This window comes from Ovis aries, chromosome 13, assembly GCF_016772045.2.
Source record: "Ovis aries strain OAR_USU_Benz2616 breed Rambouillet chromosome 13, ARS-UI_Ramb_v3.0, whole genome shotgun sequence".
NCBI classification, from domain to species: Eukaryota; Metazoa; Chordata; class Mammalia; order Artiodactyla; family Bovidae; genus Ovis; species Ovis aries.
This window is the reverse complement of record NC_056066.1, coordinates 82066614-82089231: the sequence shown is the minus strand read 5'-3', so window position 1 is coordinate 82089231 and position 22618 is coordinate 82066614. Positions and strand designations below refer to the sequence as shown.

At 50.1% G+C, this 22618-nt stretch overlaps 1 protein-coding gene across 1 annotated transcript in view; it reads right to left on the bottom strand.

The window, feature by feature from the left end:
• Positions 1–22618, bottom strand: part of DOK5 (docking protein 5) — a 147823-nt gene that overhangs the window by 5770 nt on the left and 119435 nt on the right. The window contains exon 7 of the mRNA XM_027977348.2: positions 5112–5232. Within this exon, the coding sequence (XP_027833149.1) occupies positions 5112–5232 (121 nt within the window). The remainder of the gene's footprint in view (positions 1–5111; positions 5233–22618) is intronic.

Genomic DNA, 22618 nt, shown 5'->3' with positions numbered 1-22618 from the left:
GCCTAAGCAGAGAAGAGAATTTAGTTTTGAAACTGGAAAATAGGAAGCAGGAAGCAGCGAAGATGGATGAACACATCTTAGGGTGCGCGGGGGGCGCGTCAGACCTCTGCTCACCGACAGCAATAACACAGCGGTAAGTCCAAACGTGACCAGGAGGTGGCGCGCGAGCACCGAATTTGGAGAGGAAAAACTTTCTCAAACCCCTTGGATAAACTCCCTCATAAAGGTCTGTGTGATTTCCAGGCTAGCCGCTGGATCTGCCAGACAAAACTCAATCCGAAATACGCGAGGGTAGGTGAGTTGGCCAGAGGAATTACAACTCCTGGACACCAGCAGAGCAAGCTACGAGGCGCTGTGTGATCTCATCGTGCACACACAGGGCACGAGGCTGCCCATCTCCCCAGTTTCTCCGCCCGCGACCCCGGGGTGTGCAGAAGGGAGGAATCACGGCGGGTGGGGCGGGTGGGATGCGCGCGCGCTCAGTTGCTCAGTCCTGTCTCTCTAAGACCGCAGGGACTAGAGCCCGCCAGGCTCCTCCGTCCACGGGCTTCTCATCAAGAATCCTCGAGCGGGGCGCCATCGACTGGGTGGCCATTCCTCCTCCAGGGCACCTTCCCAACCCAGGGGGGAACCGTGTCTCGGCCTCTACCGCTGAGCCACCGGGAGCCTCATAGGCGGGACAGATGAGCGTTTCCCAGTTATTCGTCGTGTGAATGACCACCCCTGAGACGTGAGATAATTTTATGTAGTCTGAACATTTTTTAAAAATCGATCAAAAAAAAAAATCTATCTATTTTAGTGGTAAATTGAGTTTCCAAGCTATTCAACACATACACAGCACATATCAGCACTGTATCTCAACGAATACTGGTGACTAGAAAGCAATCCCAAGATAAAACACAAACCTACATAGAACATGCTGATGGGGTACTTTCTCGGAAACGCTGGTTACAAATTGAGTATCAAAATAAAACACATTTACATTAATTCCTACACAGGTAGCAAAGGTACATGAAAACAAATAATTTGATGAAATACTTGATACAAAACATAAAGAAAAAAATCACTGAAGCTATAATGCTATTTTCGTGCACAGAAAAGACCCTGTTGCTGGGAAAGATGAAAAGATGGAAGGATATTTCACTGAGTTATTAGCATGCAGTCAAAACAGGAAAAATGTAAGAATTCTATTGGGAGCTTAGGTTCAATGAAGGTTATACTATGTAACAACAATCATAGTTTAAATTATCATCTTCAATCCTAGAACACAGTCACCTTCTAAAGCCTATAAAATCACCAGTCACAAAGTCTAATAATCCATCATCCCTGCAGGATTCCATGGCTCTCTTTTCTTATTATCACTGGAATTTATTTCATCAGAAACGAAGCAATCACTAGCTTTAAATTACTGTCTTGCAAGTACTACTACTGTGCTCATTTGTAAAATTTATACCAATAAACTTGGACCTAATTTTACAGTGATGCAGGCAGGCCTCATTTTCTGCTTCACTGCATTATGCTTTACAGATATTGCATTCTGTTAACTTTTTAAAATTTATTTTGATTATTTTTGGGCATCATGCAGCATTAGGGATCCCAGTTCCCCAACCAGGGATCAAACCCATGGCCCTACAGTGGAGGCAGTGCCAGTTCTTAACCAACGGATGGCCAGGGAAGTCCCTATATATTTTTAAATAGCAGATTTGTGTCGATCCTATGCTGAGTAAATCTGCTGGTGCCATTTCTCCAACAGCCCTGCTCACTTCATGTCTTTGTGTCACATTTTGGGGTAATTCTCGAAGTATCTTCAGCTTGTTCATTATTATTTTACTTGTTTTGATGACCTGTGATTGGTTATGTTTGATGTTACTATTACGACCCACCAAAGGCTTACATGATGCTTAGCATTTTTTAGCAATAAAGTGTTTTTGAATTAAAGTATGTACATCTTTTTAGACATACAAGCTGCTGCACACTTAATAGACCATAGGCTAGTGTAAACATAACTTTAATAAGCACTGGGAAGCCAAAAAAATTCGTGTGACTTGCTTTATCACAATATTCTCTTTATCGTGATGGTGACTCGCTTTATCACAATATTCTCCTTATCGTGATGGTGACTCGCTCTATCACAATACTCTCCTTATTGCGATGGTCTGGAACCAAAAGGGAAAGGGAAGTCGCTCAGTTTGCCACCTGCGGACTGTAGCCCACCCGGCTCTTCCGTCCATGGGATTCTCCAGGTAAGAAAATTGGAGGGGTTGCCATTTCCTTCTTCAGGGGATCTTCCTGACCCAGGGACCGTACCCAGGTCTCCTGCACTGCAGGCAGATGCTCTACCCTCTGAGCCACCAGGGAAGCTAACATATATCCAAAGTCTGCCTGAATCTTGTTACTTTTGCGTGTTGTTATACAAATAATAAATAACAAACCTAAATATACACTGAACTGAAAGATAAAGGCTTATTGAATAAACCCAAGTCCGATTCTGACGAACTGTTTGGTTTGTGACTTTCTATATTTGACAAAAACAACACAAACCAAGGGAACATTTCATGCAAAGATGGGCTCGATAAAGGACAGAAATGGTATGGACCTAACAGGAGCAGAAGATATTAAGAAGACGTGGCAAGAATACACAGAAGAATTGTACAAAAAAGATCTTCATGACCAAGATAAGCACAGATGGTGTGATCACTCACCTAGAGCCAGACAGCCTAGAATGTGAAGACAAGTGGGCCTTAGAAAGCATCACCACGAACAAAGCTAGTGGAGGTGATGGAATTCCAGTTGAGCTATTTCAAATCCTGAAAGATGATGCTGTGAAAGTGCTCCACTCAATATGCCAGCAAATTTGGAGAACTCAGCAGTGGCCACAGGACTGGAAAAGGTCAGTTTTCATTCCAATCCCAAAGAAAGGCAATGCCAAAGAATGCTCAAACTATCGCACAATTGCACTTGTCTAACACGCTAGTAAAGTAATGCTCAAAATACTCCAAGCCAGGCTTCAGCAGTACATGAACCGTGAACTTCCAGATGTTCAAGCTGGTTTTAGAAAAGGCAGAGGAACAAGAGATCAAATTGCCAACATCTGCTGGATCACTGAAAAAGCAAGAGAGTTCCAGAAAAACATCTATTTCTGCTTTATTGACTATGCCAAAGCCTTTGACTACGTGGATCACAATAAACTGTGGAAAATTCTTCAAGAGATGGGAATCCCAGACCACCTGACCTGCCTCTTGAGAAATCTGTATGCAGGTCAGGAAGCAACAGTTAGAACTGGACATGGAACAACAGACTGGTTCCCAATAGGAAAAGGAGTACGTCAAGACTGTATATTGTCACCCTGCTTATTTAACTTTTATGCAGAGTACATCATGAGAAATGCTGGACTGGAAGAAGCACAAGCTGGAATCAAGATTGCTGGGAGAAATATCAATAACCTCAGATATGCAGATGATACCACCCTTATGGCAGAAAGTGAAGAGGAACTAAAAGCCTCTTAATGAAAGTGAAAGAGGAGAGTGAAAAAGTTGGCCTAAAGCTCAACATTAAGAAAACGGAGATCATGGCATCCAGTCCCATCACTCCATGGGAAATAGATGGGGAAACAGTGGAAACAGTGTCAGACTTTATTTTTTGGGCTCCAAAATCACTGCAGAAGGTGACTGCAGCCATGAAATTAAAAGACGCTTACTCCTTGGAAGGAAAATTATGACTAACCTAGATGGCATATACAAAAGCAGAGACATTACTTTGCCAACAAAGGTCCGTCTAGTCAAGGCTATGGTTTTCCAGTGGTCATGTATGGATGTGAGAGTTAGACTGTGAAGAAAGCTGAGAGCCAAAGAATTGATGCTTTTGAACTGTGGTGTTGGAGAAGACTCTTGAGAGTCCCTTGGACTACAAGGAGATCCAACCAGTCCGTTCTGAAGGAGATCAGCCCTGGCATTTCTTTGGAAGGAATGATGCTAAAGCTGAAATTCCAGTACTCTGGCCATCTCATGCAAAGAGTTGACTCATTGGAAAAGACTCTGATGCCGGCAGGGATTGGGGGCAGGAGGAGAAGGGGACGACAGAGGATGAGATGGCTGGATGGCATCACCGACTCCATGAACAGGAGTTTGAGTAAACTCTGGGAGTTGGTGATGGACAGGGAGGCCTGGCGTGCTCTGATTCATGGGGTCGAAAAGAGTCAGACATGACTGAGCGACTGAACTGAAATATAAAGGCTTATTGAATAAACCCAAGTCTGATTCTGATGAGCTATTTGGTTTGTGACTTACTACATTTGACACAAAATAACACAAACTTCTCAAAAGTGATTTTCCTCCTTTGTGGTGATTTTTGTGTTGTTCTGCTCCATGTCTAGAGGTAACATTATCACCACTGTTTTACTGGAATTAGTGGGTCACTAGTCCTTGGTGATGCTTCCAGACTCTTTCAGCTATTCATGGTTTTCCAACCACAATATGGGCTTTCTGCATGCAGGTAGATTTGCATTTTTTGTTGTTATGGTTGAAGAAGTTGTGTCTATATGCTGGAAAACAGAGTTGTTTTCTTTGTTGCAAACAGATGCAGACATTGTCAGAGGTAGCTACATAAACCCAAGGAGCACAGAGACCATACGCTAACAGCATCTAAAACATCTGCTCTAAACTTAGATTTTAAAAAATGTTACTGCACCGTCAGGGCCCTGGTAAGCCTTTTAGTCTTCAGTCATTTCTGAGGAACGCCTACTCGTTTTGAAAGGGAGTTAGGTTAGTTAAAATAATTGTAAAATGAGTGTCTCCTTCATGAGACATTTCCTCTGTCCAGACTGCCCTGAGGATGTTTCAATTTTGTCCTCCCCACATGACAGGCGGGGTCTCAGGGCCCTGACTAGGGATGGAGCCCGTGGCCCCTGCCTCAGAAGCCCGGGGCTCTGGGGGGAAGGGGACTAACCTGCGGTAGGGATGCAGCGTGGGGAGGGCGCCCCGCCCCGCGGCGCCCCGCCCCCACCACGCCCCGCCCCGCCCCACCACGCCCCGCCCCGCCCCCATCACTCCCCATCCCGAGACCCCGGAGCCACGCCCCCGCAGCGGCACCCCGCCCCGCCCCGCCCCGCTCACCTTGCAGGCGGTACAGCTGCCCGGTGCTGTGCTGCCGGCTGATGTGCTGCCAGTAGGCGCTGCGAGGCAGAGGCACCATAGTGCTCAGCGAGGCGGCCCGCTCGCTCATCTTCACCTGGAGCTGCGACGAAGGAACAGCGCAAGTCAGCAACCAGGGGCTGCCAGGGCCGACCTGGGGAGCCCCCGCCGAGGAGATGCACCAGGGGAGATCCACCCGGGGGAGCCCCACCCAGAGAGATCCACCTGGGGAGTCCCGCCCGGGGAGATCCACCTGGGGAGACCCCGCTTGGGAGATCCACCCGGGGAGCCCCAATCCGGAGAGATCCCCTCAGGGAGATCCACCCGGGGAGCCCTCCACCCACGGAGCCCTCCACCCACGGAGCCCTCCACCCACGGAGCCCCACCCGGGGAGATCGAGGGCCGCGGCGTCGGCCATCTGGAGCCGGTGGGCTGGCCCGTCGGGGAGCACGGCTGTCGCTTTGCTGACTTGGCAGCGCCTGTTCTTCACACATTGGCAGCAGCATATCGATTTTCTCGGCGGGAACTTCCCGCGACTCAGCTCAACCCACGTGGTCTCGGTGGGTGGGCCCCACTACGGATTCTGGGGTGGCCCAGGGACCCGAGTCAGGCCAGTAAGACACAATCCCTGGGGACATTTATTAGAACTTTTGTGGAACACAGAATCAGGAGAGCTAAGTTAAGGATGTTTTGCCTGCTTCAGTCATTGCTGAATCCCAGGGTCTAGAGTATGTCCTGAGGTGGTAAGTACCCAGGAGGTACTTCCGGAGTTGAATGTAGCAGCTTCCTCATGGGGGTTGATGGGGGGGCAGGAGATGGGCCTGGGTCTGTCCTGGCATAGTAAGAAAGAACAAGGCCGTCAGTGGACACTACTCTGAGGAAGAAGGCCAGGGAGAGTGCTGACAAGCTCCACTGAGGCCTTGGTTCCCACCTGAACCCAGAGGCTAGGCCAAGACCTCTCACTTATACCAGCCCATTACTTCTCAGTCTGAGCTGATATGAGCCGGGTTTTAGCACTAGCATGGGACTTCCCAGGTGGCGCTAGTGGTCAAGAATCCGCCAGCCAATCCCGGAGATGCAGGAAACGCAGGTTCCATCTCTGGGTCAGGAAATGGCAACCCGCTCCAGTATCCTTGCCTGAAGAATCCCACTGACAGAGGCGCCCAGCGGGCCACAGTGCATGGGGGGCAGCAGAGCCGGACAAAACTGAGCACTCACACCGTCACCGGCAGAAGGAAGCCTCTGCTGCTCCCACAAGCGCCCGATCCTTCCAGATACTGAGGGGGAAGAGGAAGCGGTGGCTTTTGGCTCCAAGTACCTAAGAGGACCCATCCTAAAAGATACAATGTGAGGCTCCACGTCCTCGGGGAGGAGTAGGTCGTCTGTCCAACCACACTGGAGGATGATTCTGAGAGAAAACAGCTTAGCAGGACGAGCAGGGAGTGACTAGAGGCATACAGGGACGGCGCAGGAAGAAGAGAGGGTGGGGCGCGGTCTGAGGCAGCTGTCCAGCGCCCCCGCCCCGAGCCCTGATCCGGACGCAAATATGACATACTTTCACTGCCATAACACAGAAGTGGCTCTTTGATGTCCCGGAGCTGCTTGCATATCAAATGACCCACCCCAGTCTTATAAAAACGTGTCCAGAAATAGATGGACTTAGACAAGGATGGGCATTAGGAGACAGTCTGCACTCATGGAAAACCAGGGTCAACGTAAGCCTCCATGTCTAGGGGCCTGGCCAACTGCAGACACGCCGGAGTACTTGGCAACTGCAAATCAGAGGACGGCAGAGTTACGTCAACTGAAAAGGAAACACTGACATACTGTACCATTAAGGAAAAGTGAGTCGCAGACCATTCTATCCAGTGGAATGCCACCTTAATTGCTCATCTGAGAAAAGCTGGTATTAAATATTTATCCATTTGGGTTCAGTGAGGTGACGCCTGCTTAGCACTTGCCTAGACAAGCCAGGCACAGGGAAAAGGAGGTATCATGATGATGAGTATAAACTGCAATGCCACCAAAGATTTTTTTAAAACTCCCCACTCTATACATCTCATCAGCATAGTAGTCTCAGGCATAATATCTGTACATTCACTCAATAAAGCCAAAATAATACGAGACTCCACACCCTGGAATCCAAAACTCGCTGGAGTTGATGTGGGGGTTTACTCGCTGTTGTGTCCGGCTCTACCCCCATGGACAGCAGCCTGGCAGGCTCTTCTGTCCATGGGATTCTCTAGGCAGGAATTCTGGAGTAGGTTGCCATTTCCTTCTCCAGGGGATCTTCCCAACCCAGGAATCAAACCCAGGTCTCCTGCACTGCAGGCAGATTCTTTACCAAAGGGAAGCCCAGTGAGACTGACTTAAGAAAAGATTGTAACCATCTTTCCAAAGACTATTTTAATTTACATGTCTTGTATTTTACATGTGATGGACTGAATCGTCTCTTTACCACAGTAGCACAATTACTTAAATGTGTCCAAGTAATTACACAGCATTAGATTTCGTGGGGGCATTTCCCCTAAACATGTCCTATTAAAGCAAAAAGGTAAAAAGTTGAAAACAAAGGCTAGTAGAAAAGTTCTGGGGCTGTTTTCCTGCTTCTACAGAAATGAAAGTCTCAAAGCTTAACAGCAAAAATAAAAACCAACCAAACAAACAAAAAAAACTATTTAGCAGCAACATGTGGTGACGTTCAACCTCATGAACATGGAGTAAAAGAAAATAAAGAGAGGAAAAGAACTGAATATGCAAGGCACCAATTATTTGCTTTTCTTAATAGAAAGGGATTATAGTTAAGACAGTAGTATTTTTAATACAAAGAAAATATTTGGGAAGCAGCCATCACTTCAAATTACTCACTACTTTGCTGTGAATATACTTCTGCAGCCCAGCATGGTCTGATTCTATTTTTAGAACGCTTACTTAGGAACAGAAATAAAATGCCATGAATGTCACGTGTCAAGAGAATATCAACAAAGCCTGGTCTTTTCCTTCCTCAGACCTTTGAAGGAACATCTAATTTTATGAAAGGGGCATTTTAACTGTCTTTGGAGAAAAGTGCAAAGAAAAGTCTTCTTAGCTAACACTGCAAAAATGTCTGCATTCTCGAAGCGTGAAAAGACTTGGGAAGTCCCGCGGTGATGCCCCAGTCAGAAGGCGCCCCCTCACCCTGCCTCACTGCCACAGGAAACCCACCCTCTGACTTCAGCTCGCCACCCCTCTGCACCCCTCTGCACAATGGCCGGGCCCAAGCCACACGCCGAGTCGCCATTTACACCCACCCAGGTGCCCACACCCCACTCACCACTAGAGCAAATGCTGACTCCTAGGCCTGAGGACTCCCCAGACTCCTCACCTGGCTAACAGCTGTCTGCCCTTCAGAAGGCGGCTCAGGAACCACCTCCTGACCACTCTTCCTCCACGAATGACACCAGGCACTCTTACCAGACGGTGGCTCAACTGGTAAAGAATCTGCCTGCCAACTCGGGAGACGCAGGAGACACAAGAGTTGCAGGTTCGATCCCTGCGTGAGGAAGACCCCTGGAGGAGAAAATGGCAGCCCCCTCCAGCATTCTTGCCTGAGAAATCCCTGAACAGAGGAGGCTGGCGGGCTATGGTCCACGGGGTCGCAGAGCCAGACCCGGCTGAGCGTGCCCAGCACTGTCCTCACTGCGGTCATCTCGCTCTTATGTGATGGCAGCCCGCCTCCTCTTGCAGCCCATGCACGCACTCCAAGAACACGAGCCTGCATCTTCCATCTCTGTCTCCTCAACACCAGACTGGGACCCCCAGAGACTGAACACACACAGGATGGAGGGATCAATGGGCCAGAGAACCCAGCCCTGCCCAGGGAGCAGGGAGCAAGTCTCAGATCAGCCCAGCAAAGCAGCTCTGGACTGAATCCCTGCTGCAGCTCTAGGTCCGGGTCACGGTAACGTGGTTCTCGGGGCTGTGGAGAGCGTGGTGACGAGACTGTGTCACTCTATACTTAGCCGTTCACGTGACGAGCAGAAGCAGGGTGTCCAGCCCGGCATGTTTATCCATCCTACTAGAGTGTCGGCTCTCGATCCCGCCAGGGGAGAAAGACACAGCTTTGTGAGTGACAGACAGCTTCACCACCCAGACTTTCCCCTGGACAACAGGAGGCCTGGAGGTCTCTTACCCGCCCAGCCCGAGTGAGCTCTGATGCTGCGCAGTGGCCTGAGATAATCAATCGGTGGATGGAGCTGGTTCAAGGACACGTGCAGCTCTGTGCCGCTGGGGGCGGCAGGGGATGGATCACAGGGTAGGAGACCTGGGTTCCCATCCCAGCTGTGCTCCGGATGAGCGGTGAGACACGGGGCACGTCCCCCCTCGTGTCTAAACCTCCCAGTCTCCCTTCCCATGGAACATCCCTTCCTAAAGAGACGACAATAAACTAAGCAAACAAAAGGGAAACAGACCGCCATAAAAAGGGATGACGTGCTGGGGGCTCCCCGGCGGTCCAGCGGCTAAGACTCTGCTCCCAATGCACGGAGCCAGGTTAGATCCTCGGCCAGGGAGCTAGACCCCGCGTCCCATAACTGAGCTGCTGCTACCATGACCTGCCAAATACATGATTCTTTTAAGTGACGAAGTCCTGAAACCCGCCACAACCCGCACGCATGCTCAGTCGGGTTCAGTCGGGTTCAGTCGTGTCCGACTCTTTGCGACCCCATGGACTGTAGCCTTCCAGGCTCCCCTGTCCACAGGATTCTCCAGGCAAGACTACTGGAGTGGGTTGCCATTTCCTCCTCCAGGGGATCTTCCCGACCCAGGGATGGAACCTGTGTCTCCCGCACTCCTGCATCGGCAGGTGGCTTCTTTACCGCTGAGCCACCAGCACGCTCCACAACGTGGAGACGCTGAACACATGATGCTCAGTGACAGAAGTCACTTGCGAAAGACCACATCGCACATGACCCTATTTATATGCAACACCCAGGACAGGCGAACGCAGAGAGAGAGTGCCGGTGGCCGCCAGAGGCTTGGTGGGCGATGGACAAGGAGACGGGCTTCTCCCTGGGTGACGAAAAGTGTTCAGGAGTTGACTGTGTTGATGTTTTCACAACTCCATGACTATATTAATGCCACTGGATTGTATGGTTTAAATGGGTGTATGCAGATGACACCACCCTTATGGCAGAAAGTGAAGAGGAGCTGAAAAGCCTCTTGATGAAAGTGAAAGAGGAGAGTAAAAAAGTTGGCCTAAAGCTTAACATTCAGAAAACGAAGATCATGGCATCCGGTCCCATCACTTCATGGGAAATAGATGGGAAACAGTGGAAACAGTGTCAGACTTTATTTTGGGGGGGGGGCCTCCAGAATCACTGCAGATGGTGACTACAGCCATGAAATTGAAAGAGGCTTACTCCTTGGAAGAAAAGTTATGACCAACCTAGATAGCATATTCAAAAGCAGAGACATTACTTTGCCAACTAAGGTCCGTCTAGTCAGGGCTATGGTTTTTCCTGTAGTCATGTATGGATGTGAGAGTTGGACTGTGAAGAAGGCTGAGCGCTGAAGAATTGATGCTTTTGAACTGTGGTGTTGGAGAAGACTCTTGAGCATCCCTTGGACTGCAAGGAGATCCAACCAGTCCATTCTGAAGGAGATCAGCCCTGGGATTTCTTTGGAAGGAATGATGCTGAAGCTGAAACTCCAGTACTTTGGCCTCCTCATGTGAAGAGTTGACTCATTGGAAAAGACTCTGATGCTGGGAGGGATTGGGGGCAGGAAGAGAAGGGGATGACCGAGGATGAGATGGCTGGATGGCATCACGGACTGGATGGACGTGAGTCTGAGTGAACTCCAGGAGATGGTGATGGACAGGGAGGCCTGGTGTGCTGCGAGTCATGGGGTCGCAAAGAGTCGGACACAACTGAGCAACTGAACTGAACTGAACTGATCGTATGGTATGTGAATTACGTCTCAATATAGCTGTCCTTGATAAAATCAGAGAGTAGTATGTGGACTATTTCTTTTTTATAAAGCATGATGTAATGAGGTAGTTGGTGGCTACTTCTGGTCAAAGGTCAAACCACTTCCCAGGTGGTTCAGTGATAAAGAATCCACCTGCCGATATAGGAGTCGGGGGTTCAATCCCTAGGTCAGGAGAAGGAAACGGCAACACACTCCAATCTTCTTGCATGCAAATGCCACGGACAGGGGCGTCTGGTGGGCTACAGACCATGCGGTTATAAAGAGTCAGATTCGATTCAGAGGCTGAACAACCACCACCAGCACCACCAGCCAAACAGTCACAGTGGAAGTAACATTTAAATTTGAGGAACAATGGGCCAAAATGTGGTCCCCCATTGCTATCACAGTCAACAACCCAGATTCTTTTAAGAAACCTCCCAAAACTCACACTGAGGAAAGTGCTCACTGTCAAGGCCCTTTTGCTCCTGCTGCTGCTGCTGCTGAGTCGCTTCAGTCGTGTCCAGCCCTGTGCGACCCCATAGACGATAGCCCACCAGGCTCCCCCGTCCCTGGGATTCTCCAGGCAAGAACCCTGGAGTGGGTTGCCATTTCCTTCTCCAGTGCATGAAAGTGAAGAGTGAAAATGAAGTCGCTCAGTCATGTCTAGCTCTTAGCGACTCCACGGACTGTAGCCCACCAGGCTCCTCTGTCCATGGGGTTTTCCAGGCAAGAGTACTGGAGTGGGGTGCCATTGCCTTCTCCCTTTTTCTCCTAATAATAGGCAAATCGTAGCCACCCTCTTGGAAGAGAAAGCCCTCTAAGGACCACTGTGTGCCAGCCACCATTTGGGTCCCACCCCATCCCTTGGCCTGGCACACACTTCCCTGTTGCCCGCGGGCCCCTTTTATGAGCCTGAGACCAGGGGGCAGGGCAGTGGGTAAGACTTAGCCACAACACGACACACATCACCAGGTCGTCCTTCCCTGGACTCCGTCTGTTTTTACAATGAAGCGCTGGGTTCTGCAGAACTGAGCAGGACAACAGGAGGTAACTGCCGCCATGAGCCATCGCAAGGACGCTCACATGCTGCGTCTGCGGCGTTGTCCTGGAGCCGCGCAGAAGCCGCACAAGTCACCACAAAACACAACTTCAAGCCCCAACCCCCTCCTCATCAGCCTCTTAAAGTCCCATCGGGCTGTGCCTTCCAGTTAACTCCGTGGGGCCTCTGCCAGCGGCCACCCTGCGTGCACAAACCACCCGTGATTTCCACTCTCTCAACTGTGCCTTGAAGTCGCTGCCCAGGGACATGATGTTGACAATAAGGCTGTGCTGTGAGTCACAGCTACATCGACGCCGAGTGTCTGCTCGGCTTGAGAGGCTTCCAAAGCTCCTCTGATTCTGGTAGTAGCCTCAGTTTAGGGACGTATATATAAAGAACTTACTTTCTCTGGGTATTTTAAGCACAACATGTGGGCAAAGTTGAATCAGTTGAACGACTCAGTCCAAGAGAGAAAAGGTAAAACGAGGCTCTAAAAGAAACCTGCATCTCAGCGTCTGTCTCTCATCCCACCCAAACCCAGCTGCACCAGCAACACTGCCCCGCAACTCACGGTCAGTCTCCACCAGGCCTCCTGAACCATGCCGTCACCTCCTGCCTACTTGCCTCCTGTGGAAATCACATTTGGGAATAGACTCTACCCATGCTTTCTGGTCCCTGGGTTAGCCATCCTGAGTTCTCCAACTTTAACAAGAATCACCTGGAGGGTTCCTTAGAATGCAGATTCCTGGCTCCCATCCTCACTGTAAAAGGGGGATTTGCATTTTTTCCCACGCTTCCAGATAATTCAGTTGGTCCTGGCCCAGGGACCACACTTTGAGAACCAGTGTCCCATGTCAGTGCGTCCCTTGAGGCTCAGTGATAAATGACGGACATGCAGGAGATTCGGGTCTGATCCCTGGGTCAGGAAGACCCCCTGGGGGAGGAAATGACCACCGACTCCAGCATTCTTGCCAGGAAAATCCCAAGGACAGGAGAGCATGGTGGGCTTCAGTCCATGGGGTCTTACTAAGAGCCGGACAGGACTGAGTATGCAGGCATGCATGCATGTTCTATGTTATTCATCCACTTTGGATCAGTCAACCTGGCGAAAAAGTTCTCCACTGTGTTAAGAGCCCAACTCAGAGCCAGGAAACTGGGGCTGCAGTCTGGATCTGCCGCTCATAATGGTTCCAGGCTGGTCATTCAAACTCCTTTAGACATTAATGGGGCTTCCCTGGTGGCTCAGACAGTGAGGAATCTGCCTGCAATGCATGAAGTCTGGGTTTGATCTCTGGGGTCGGGAAGATCCCCTGGAGAAGGGAATGGCAACCCACTCCAGTGTTCTTGCCTGGGAAATCTCATGGACAGAGGAGCCTGGCGGGCCACAGTCCAGGGGTCGAAAAGAGTCGGGCATGAACAAAAGACTGAACACAGGGTAATGTACGCAGTGTTACACGGTCCTCTTTTTCCACCCCATACATCGTAAATGTCCCCTGATGTTCCCAAATACTGCCGTCTTCTCTGCTGTCATTTCAACCTCTGCACGATAGTACCGCACTTTGGCGGCACTATACTTGTTCATTTTCCTAACCATTTTTAATTTACCAGATAAGATGGAGGAACTAAATTGTGACCAAATCTCCTTTTATAATATTTTTCCCTGCTAACTATAATTTTTATTATTCCAATGACCAGTATTTTTAATATTTTAAAATTTTAATTTTAATTTACATGTCAAGTTGAATTTTAGACTGACTAAAAAATTACTTTAAAATGTGACTAACCTCAGAAAAGTAGATGAGTTTGTAATTTTGCTTTTGCTTTTAAACAAAGCAGTCTTATCTTCACATACTGTATATGTATGCAACCGACTAATAGGTTAGCCATTAAAAAGCAAAAGGTAGATCTTTCTGAAGATGTGAAACAATTCTAAACTCAAAGGGCTGCAATCCCTTATGTATGCATGTCTGTGGGGAGAACTCATCACTGGGGCCAGTTTAAATACCATCAATCCACTCCGATGATTCTCAAACGTGTGTCTGTAACTCCGATCTCTCCCTGAAACCTCAGAGTCCTGTATTTCTCAGCCTGCTCCCCACCTCCACCAGATGTCCAGCAGGCTCTGACCCAGCGATGGAACCTAGGTCTCCTGCATGGCAGGTAGGTGCTTTACCATCTGAGCCACCAGGGACCCAAGAGAGCTCGTCTCTCACTGAACACACACAAACCCAAAGCATCACTTCCCAGGCTCCGCTCTCTGCAGCTCTTCCCCTTTGGGGTAAATGCTTCTTCCATTTGACCCAGGGCTCTGTTTAAAGAAGAGAAACCCTCGGGAGTACCTTGCTTACTCCCTATCCTACTCGAGAGTCCAGCCATCAGCAAACCCTGTTCTTCAGAGCATACCCAGCAACCACTTCCCACCTGCTCCCCACCCCCCACCATCCGATCCACATCCTTCGAGCTCTCCTGGACGCCTCGATGATGGAACCAGTCCCTAGGTTGCTTCTTCCTTGTACGCTCGCCTCACTCATCCCCAGTCTTTCCCAAACAGCTGCCAGAGTGCCCCCTTCAATAGTAAAGACAGCTTACTGGACCATTACTCAGAACCCTCCTGTGATTTCCCAACTGACCCCACACAGAAGCCAAAGTCTGGGCCACGACTGCAAGGTCCTTTAGGACATGGCACCTACTTATTTCTGAACACCTCACAGCCCTCTTCTCATTCATGTTTCAAAGTCATGGCTTTGGACTTGAACAAGCAAAGAACAGAGCTGTCTCGGCACCTCTACGAGTATGGTCCCCTCTGCCCAGAACAACTGGCCCTTGGAAATTTCCACTTCTCTTTCCCTCCTCTCTCTGCTAGAGTCTTGCTTCATCAGAGCAACAAACCCCCTTCTTCTCTCCCCCTTTACACTGCCATCTCCAGGGTATTCACCAACTCTTGATACAGTTTCATTTATTATCTATTGATGGTCATCTCATCACCCCACGCTGCTGCTGCTGCTGCTAAGTTGCTTCAGTTGTGTCCGAGTCTGTGCGACCCCAGAGACAGCAGCCCACCAGGCTCCCCCCGGCCCTGGGATTCTCCAGGCAAGAACACTGGAGTGGGTTGCCATTTCCTTCTCCAATGCATGAAAGTGAAAAGTGAAAGCAAAGTCGCTCAGTAGTGTCCAACTCTTAATGACCCCATGGACTGCAGCCTACCAGGCTCCTCCATCCATGGGATTTTCCAGGCAGGAGTACCGGAGTGGGGTGCCATTGCCTTCTCCGCATCACCCCATAATAAGGAGCAAGCTCTTTGAAGACAAGGACTCTTTCTTATTCTCTGCTGTACTCCTGCTTCCTAAGAGGGTGTGGTGCTTGTAAAATGAATGAACTTATTAATAAATAGATACATTTGTATCTATTAAGTGATACAATATTCTGGAAGGATGCAAATGAAGCTGGTAAGTGTTCACTTCCAAGAAACTAAATTGGGGACCTAAGAGGCATTCAGTTCAGTTTAAGCATGGGAAAGAGGCTGGTTACACACGGTGCATCCTTTTGAATCATTTGCATTTTCTATCACGTACGAATCAAATCTTTTAAGCCTGCTTTTGAAGTCTCAAGAGAAATCATAGCTCCCACCCTCCACTGCATACCATTCCGTGCATTAGTTTAAAGAATGTTGCAACTATGAATAAAGCACCGAGTGATGTTTAAGTCCCCCCGCCTCTTGCAAGAACAAGCCTGTAGGGAAGAAATATCTTCCCACTTCACACACTCATTTTATAGGTCCTTTCCTCCCCAGCCCTAACCCCCTTGATCCTCTCCAGATGACACTAGAAAATGAAACCAAGGAGAAATTGAAAGGAGAATAGAGAAGAGCTCCCAACAAAGCTTAAACATAATTTAAGATTTCTAACCGGAGAGAAGTACTCCAAACACCTCATGAACAGTAAACATGTTTTGAACAGAATCTTTAAATCGGTAAGTTTATTCCTACAAAATCCAGATCAAATGTCTCTTTTAAAAGAGAACAACAGTCTCAGACTATTTCTTAAGACATAAAAATCAAGCTCGTATTTGTGTAGCATGCGATCTATCTACCCAGTTTGATAAATCTATATTTCTAAGGTATATCAAACACCCTTGTAAAGTGCTAGCAAATAAATTGTGTACGGCTCTGTGCTGGGAGTAATTCATTGAGATAACTACATTTGTTGCATTCTTTGGGATTCTCTGTGCTTGATAAAGCACCTTCATTTAATCAATACAAACCGCTTAAAATGCTAATTGCTATGCTAAGTGCTGGTAACCAAACCCTCTGGAACGGAGGTGCAGATGCTGTTGAACAAGTTTTGTAATCATTGTGGGGCAAGTCCTGTAATCACTGCAGGTTGATGAGAAGGGGTAAGTCGTCCTCAAGGTGTACACAGGTCCGCAGAGACGTTCTCACACGCATCTTTCCTCCACCTGTTGGACAGGTGCACTCCCCTGTGAGCAGAGGAATGAGGTCTTAAAAGGAGGCAGCTTTCTCCAGCAAGAGTGTAACCACATGCTCTTGCTTTCGGAAACAATGAACCCCCATGAACACATCCTGCTGGGAAGCACGTGAAGACGGGCAGGCAATCATGCCTGTACTGGCCCCTGTGTTCTCAGCATCACGGGTGCTCACTGAATGATCACTGATGTGGGCCTGCCTGTGGGTTTCTGTGGGAATAACGGGCATCAAAGCCCGCGGCCACACACTGTGCGCTCTCTAGCTCCCCCGTCATTTCTTCCAGGGACCAAGGGGCCAAATTCTCAGTCACTGTAGAGTCACTGCTCTCGAAGTGTGGCCCCTGGCCAGCGTCAGCATCACTTGAGAACTTGTTAGACACCCTGATCCCAGCGCGTCACCCAGACCCTCAGGAACCTGCAGGAGGAGCCCACCCTCCGGGGGCTTGGTGAGCCTTCTCGGTGACTCTGCTTCCCACGGAAGGTGGGAACCACAACCCCAGGGCCCCCTCTCCTGCTCCCTCACCTCTCACCCCCACCCAGACCACAGCCACACTCACACTTGGCCCTAGACACCCTCTCTCTCCTACCGGAGCCTCCACACATCCTCCTGCCCTTTAGTTCCACCGACACACATCCTGGGCTTCCTGGTCCCGTCCTGGCACTTCACGTGCTGACTGTGAGCCATGGAGCCTCCATTTCCCTCTGTGAAATGGACCTGATCGTATTGCCAATAAAATGCATTCCATTAAAAAGAATGAAAGAAACCAAGGTTGACCAACTTCTCTGTCAAGGCCAGATATTAACGGCCTTTGGCTCTGCCGGTTATCCAGTCTCTGCGGTGGCTAAGAACCCCCTCCTTTGTTTCCATGCGGAAGCAGCCGTGACAATATAAAAATGGAGGTGGGCGGCCGTGTTCTAATAAAACCGTACTCATGAAAACAGGCACAGACTAGATTTTGCTCATCAGCCGTGGTTTGCCAACCCGAGTCAGACATATGCTACACGACTTTGAACTATTCCCATGAAGTATTTATTGATGAGTGAGAAAACCAGCGTGCAGTTTTTTAAATGTGTAAAATGATCGTGATTCTATAAAACCAACAAGGACCCCCAGAGACTCACATCTTGTGTAGGTATCTAACAGTGTATGTAATCTTCTGGGTGTCTGTACAGATTTCTACATAGCATGACGTGAGTACAGAGGAAAGTATGGAAAAGGACACGCCTTTAAGGTTCAGGAGTTGCTAAAGAGGGGAGAGGGGCATGCTAACCAATAATAAAAAGGAAAATCAGAAACAGCACACAGCATCTATATGCTCATATTTTTGCAGTTACTTAAATTTTCCATATGTGTACTTACGTAAAGATAAATAGGATTCAAAAACCAACCCCCGTCTCCAAGGACAGTTTGAAAATTAAACAAAATAAAGCCGCACCACAGATGGAGCTGCTCATTCCAACTTTAACTGTCCCTCCGTGAGCTGAAGCCTCCAAATGCGGTTTTCCACGAACGCACCCCTGCCTGCACCCGGCCTCCCCTCACCGCTTTCAGTGAATTCTGCCCTTGGCGCTTTGATTCATGCACTCCCTCACGGCATGCATTTCCATCCCCTGGGCATCATGTATAGCCATTCACTCTGCTGGGGGCTGGAAATTAAAAATACATCAAGCACAGATCTTTTGTTCCCCAGGTGTGTGTGTGCATGCTCATTCGCGGAGTCGTATCCGACGCTGTGAGCCCAGGGACTGCGAACTGCCAGGCTCCTCTGCCCACGGACCTTTCCCGGCAAGAACGCCGCAGTGGGCTGCCTTTTCCGCCTTGTACAGTAAGTGGCCAGGAAGCTAGCTCAAAGCCCAGCCAGGATCCCATCACTGTCTGCTCACACAGGGCGCCGCTTTCTCAACAGAGGAGAGCAGCTGCTGCTGCTAAGTCCCTTCAGTTGTGTCCGAGTCTGTGCAACCCCATAGACAGCAGCCCACCAGGCTCCCCCGGCCCTGGGATTCTCCAGGCAAGAACACTGGAGTGGGTTGCCATTTCCTTCTCCAATGCATGAAAGTGAAAAGTGAAAGTGAAGTTGCTCAGTTGTGCCCGACTCTTAGCGACCCCATGGACTGCAGCCCACCAGGCTCCTCCGTCCATGGGATTTTCCAGGCAAGAGTACCAGAGTGGGGTGCCATTGCCTTCTCCGAGAAGAGAGCAGACCCACGTGCGATCAGAGCTCTCCTTCCCTGGAGGAGAAGCCTCCCCCTCTGCGCTCACCCACCCCGCACAGGGCGTGATCTGTACGCAGCAGGCTCTTGGTAAAAGAGCTGAATGACCGAGTCGCCGACGGACGCGCCGGCTGGCTCCGCTGAGCGTGCGGCCCGGCAGCGGAGGAGCAGCCGCCCTCGCCTCCCGTCAGTCGCAGCCTCAGCCTCTCTGGCTCGGTCAGCGTCCTGCTGCGTGCTGTGTTTCCACCTGCTGAACAGCATTTGGTTCTCTTGCTCACGGTCCCCATGAAAACGATGTGCCCAGAGAGGACGGCTCTCCAGGGGGAGGCCCGCCCCACCTCCACCCCAGCAGGCCGCTAAGAGGTTCTGCTTTATCCCAAGAGGTCCTTTTTAAAAAAGTTTAGATGAGATGAAATGGGAGAGTAGAACCGACATATAAACACTCCCAGGTGTAAAACAGGCAGCTAGTGGGCTGCTGCTGCCCAGCACGCGGAGCTCAGCCTGGGCTCTGTGGCGACCCAGGGGGTGGGGAGGGCTGGGGGGAGGCTCAGGAGGGAGGGGGTGTGCGCGCTTAGTCCCCCTGCTGCCCAGCACATAGTCCCCCTGCTGCCCAGCACGCGGAGCTCAGCCTGGGCTCTGTGGTGACCCGAGGGGTGGGGAGGGCTGGGGGAAGGCTCAGGAGGAAGGGCTGTGCGCGCTTAGTCCCTCGGTCATGCCAACTCTCTGCGACCACATGGACTGTAGCCTGCCAGGCTCCTCTGTTCATGGGATTCTCCAGGCAAGAATACTGGAGTGGGTAGCCACGCCCTCCTCCAGGGGATCTTCCCGACCCAGGGATCGCACCCTACGTAGAGCGGATTCACTTCGTTGTAGAGAAGAAACTAACACAAGATCGTGAAGTAATTATATTCCAAAAAAAGAGTTTAAAAACTTGTTGGAGTAGAGTTCATTCACTCTCCAAGTCGGCATGAACAACCCGGCTTGACTTGTATTTAGTAGGTGCGGCCACCACGTTGGCAAGTCTCAGCTTTAACCCCCGCAGTGAGGTGTGTACTAACACAGCCTCCTTTTTCACAGGAGGGGGGACAGACGGTAAAGGTGGCATGACCTGCCCACGGACCCAGGCTTGGGAAGGACGCCAGCCAGCACGTCAGACCTGGCCTTCTCCTCCAGAGCCGAGGTCCAGAGCGGAATCCTGTGCATTTCCTAAGAAGCACTGAGGATGTCACCGAGACCTTAAGGGACGGGCTCGAAGTTTGGAAATACATTTTACTACGAAAATGAAAGCTCCAGAGCTTAGAGAAACGAGAGCTGTCCGGAGGAGGCGCAGGGTGCTGGGAAGGCCCCCGGGGGCTTGAGGGACAGAAGGTCGCAGGGACTCTCCCAGGGCGCTTCTCTCAGCTGGAAATCGACTGTCTACGAGACAGGTGGTCAACCTGGGCTTTCTAATGAAACCTACTCCCCCGGACCGCCAAGCCTGACCAGCTCTGCCGGGTGTTTGGCAGGAACCACTCAAAGAGCTGTCTCGGCTTTCTCCAGCTCTTTCCCTTGTTCTAGTTCTTGGAGCAAAATCGAGGTATTCCCACCATCGAAAGGCTACTGAGACATCACAGAATATGACTGAGCTGTGAAGGAAAGAGCGTGGACAGAGGCTCACTCCTCGAGTGTTACAGAAGAGCGGGAGAGAAGAGGAGTGAGCGCGAGAGAGGAAGGCCGCGGAGGGAACGCGCAGCCGGGACGCCACGCGGCGAGCAGAGCTGCGGCTGAGACCGTCGCCCGGGGCTTTGATAAAGAAGCCCATCAGTGGAATCCAGCGTTTGGGGCAAGTTTCCAAGTCCAGCATTTTGGTGAGCTCCAGATGCGCTCTAACGGTTATTTTCATGGAAGGAAAGTGATCTGCATCCGTTTTCTGAGAGCCGTCTGAATTCTCGGCCGCGCGCATAAAACAGAATGAGCCTCCCTTCGCTTCCGGTAAGGTTTTATGCCTCCTTGCGGAGGAAACTCTCCCCACCTGTGCAGGGAACCTGATAACCTCTGGGACTGTTTCGAGCAGCCTCTCAGAGCAGACTCACTTGGAGCCTGGCTGTGTTTTGGCATTGGAGGGGAGATGGGATTTGGGATTCTGGCTTCGTTGCTCTTTTTCTCTGTGCTCATAAAATCGTCTATTTGACCCTCTTTTGTTCATTCAGCAAAACTTCAGTGAACCCTGTGCCAAGCCCTGAGATGATGGCGACACAGAGGCCCACAGTCTGGTTACTGAGACAAGAAGACAGGACTATAAAAACTAAAGCGGGCTTCCCTGGTGGCTCAGTGGTGAAGAATCTGCCTGCCAATCAAGCAGACACAGGTTCGATCCCTGTTCCAGGAAGATCCCGCGCGCCGTGACCGCCGAGCCCGCGTGTCACAGGCTCTAGCCTGAGCTCTGGAGCCCACGCGCCGTGACCGCCGAGCCCGCGCGCCGCGATCCCTGGAGCCCGCGCGCCAGGAGCCCGCGCTCCCCCGGAAGAGGAGGCAGCACAGTGAGGCGCCCCGGCGCGCAGGGGACAGCCCCCGCTTGCCACAGCAAGAGGAAAGCCCCCGCAGCATGAAGACCCAGCACAGCCAGAAATAAATCAGTAAAATTAAAAAAAAACAAAACCGGAAGAGCAGTCAGCATCTCCCACTGAGAGCTGCTGTTCGGCTTTGACTCCGGCAGGCACAGTGTTGCCACAGTCTCGTTTTCTCGAAAGACGGAACTGTGTGTTTATGCGAAGCTTCCACTTTAACACAGGGAACTAAGTTAGTCTTTTAAAAACACCTTCTGTGCCGATACCTTAGCTACTGGTGTTTGGTCACGAAACCGTGTCTGACTCTCTGTGACCCCGTGGACTGCAGCCCACCAAGCTCCTCTGCCCACGGGACTTCCCAGACAAGAGTACTGGCGTGTGTGGCCATTTCCTTCTCCAGGGGCCCTTCCTGACCCGAGGATCGAACGTGCGTCTCCCACAGGGGCAGGCAGATTCTGCACCACGGAGCCCGCAGTGCCTGGCGCCTCACGTGCGCTGCATAATAGCTCGAAACATGCTTTCGCATTTGCTGCCATCTAGCTGAAATACCATTATTATCTTTCGACTTGAAAATCAAGCAGTATCACTCTTAGAAACTTAGTTACTTGTGCTATTAGTGACTTAATAAATCCTAAAAGCTACATTTGCTCCTTTAAATATATTTATTAATATGAATGAAATATAACAATTCAATTCCACAACTTTATTCTGTGTTGATTCTGTGTTCCATGATTTCAATAAGCTGCATTCTATCTTTAAATAAATGAATTCAGAGGAAAAAAATGTTAATTTTCGCTAAGAGCCCAGTAGCTAACCTGTAGATACTGGAGCTAGCAACACCTGGGTTTAAATCTTGGCACCATCATTTCAGTCTGTGTCCAGGCTTCAAACTCCTTACCTATAAAAATGGGATGACAGTGCCCACCGTCAGTGGAGCCAAGATAAGATGTTAATAAATGCCTAGTGCTCGGCAGAGTTCCCAGCACAAAGTAACTTCTCAGTGAACGTCAGAGTCACCGATATCACCAGCAGCAGTAGCTCACAGCTACCTCTGGTTCATCCGAAAACTCAGCTCAGGCACAAACTTCTCCACAAAGAGCATCTCATCCCTTGATGGAGACCACATTTCTAGCACCTGAAAACGTCCCTGCCAAGCTTTCAAAGCCTGTTCTTTCTTACCAAGCTCTGCTACGCATTTAAGTGGGAAAGCCCGTCCTCTTTCTCGCCGGTGTATCAGCTCAGTCTGCCCAGGCCAGAAGCCC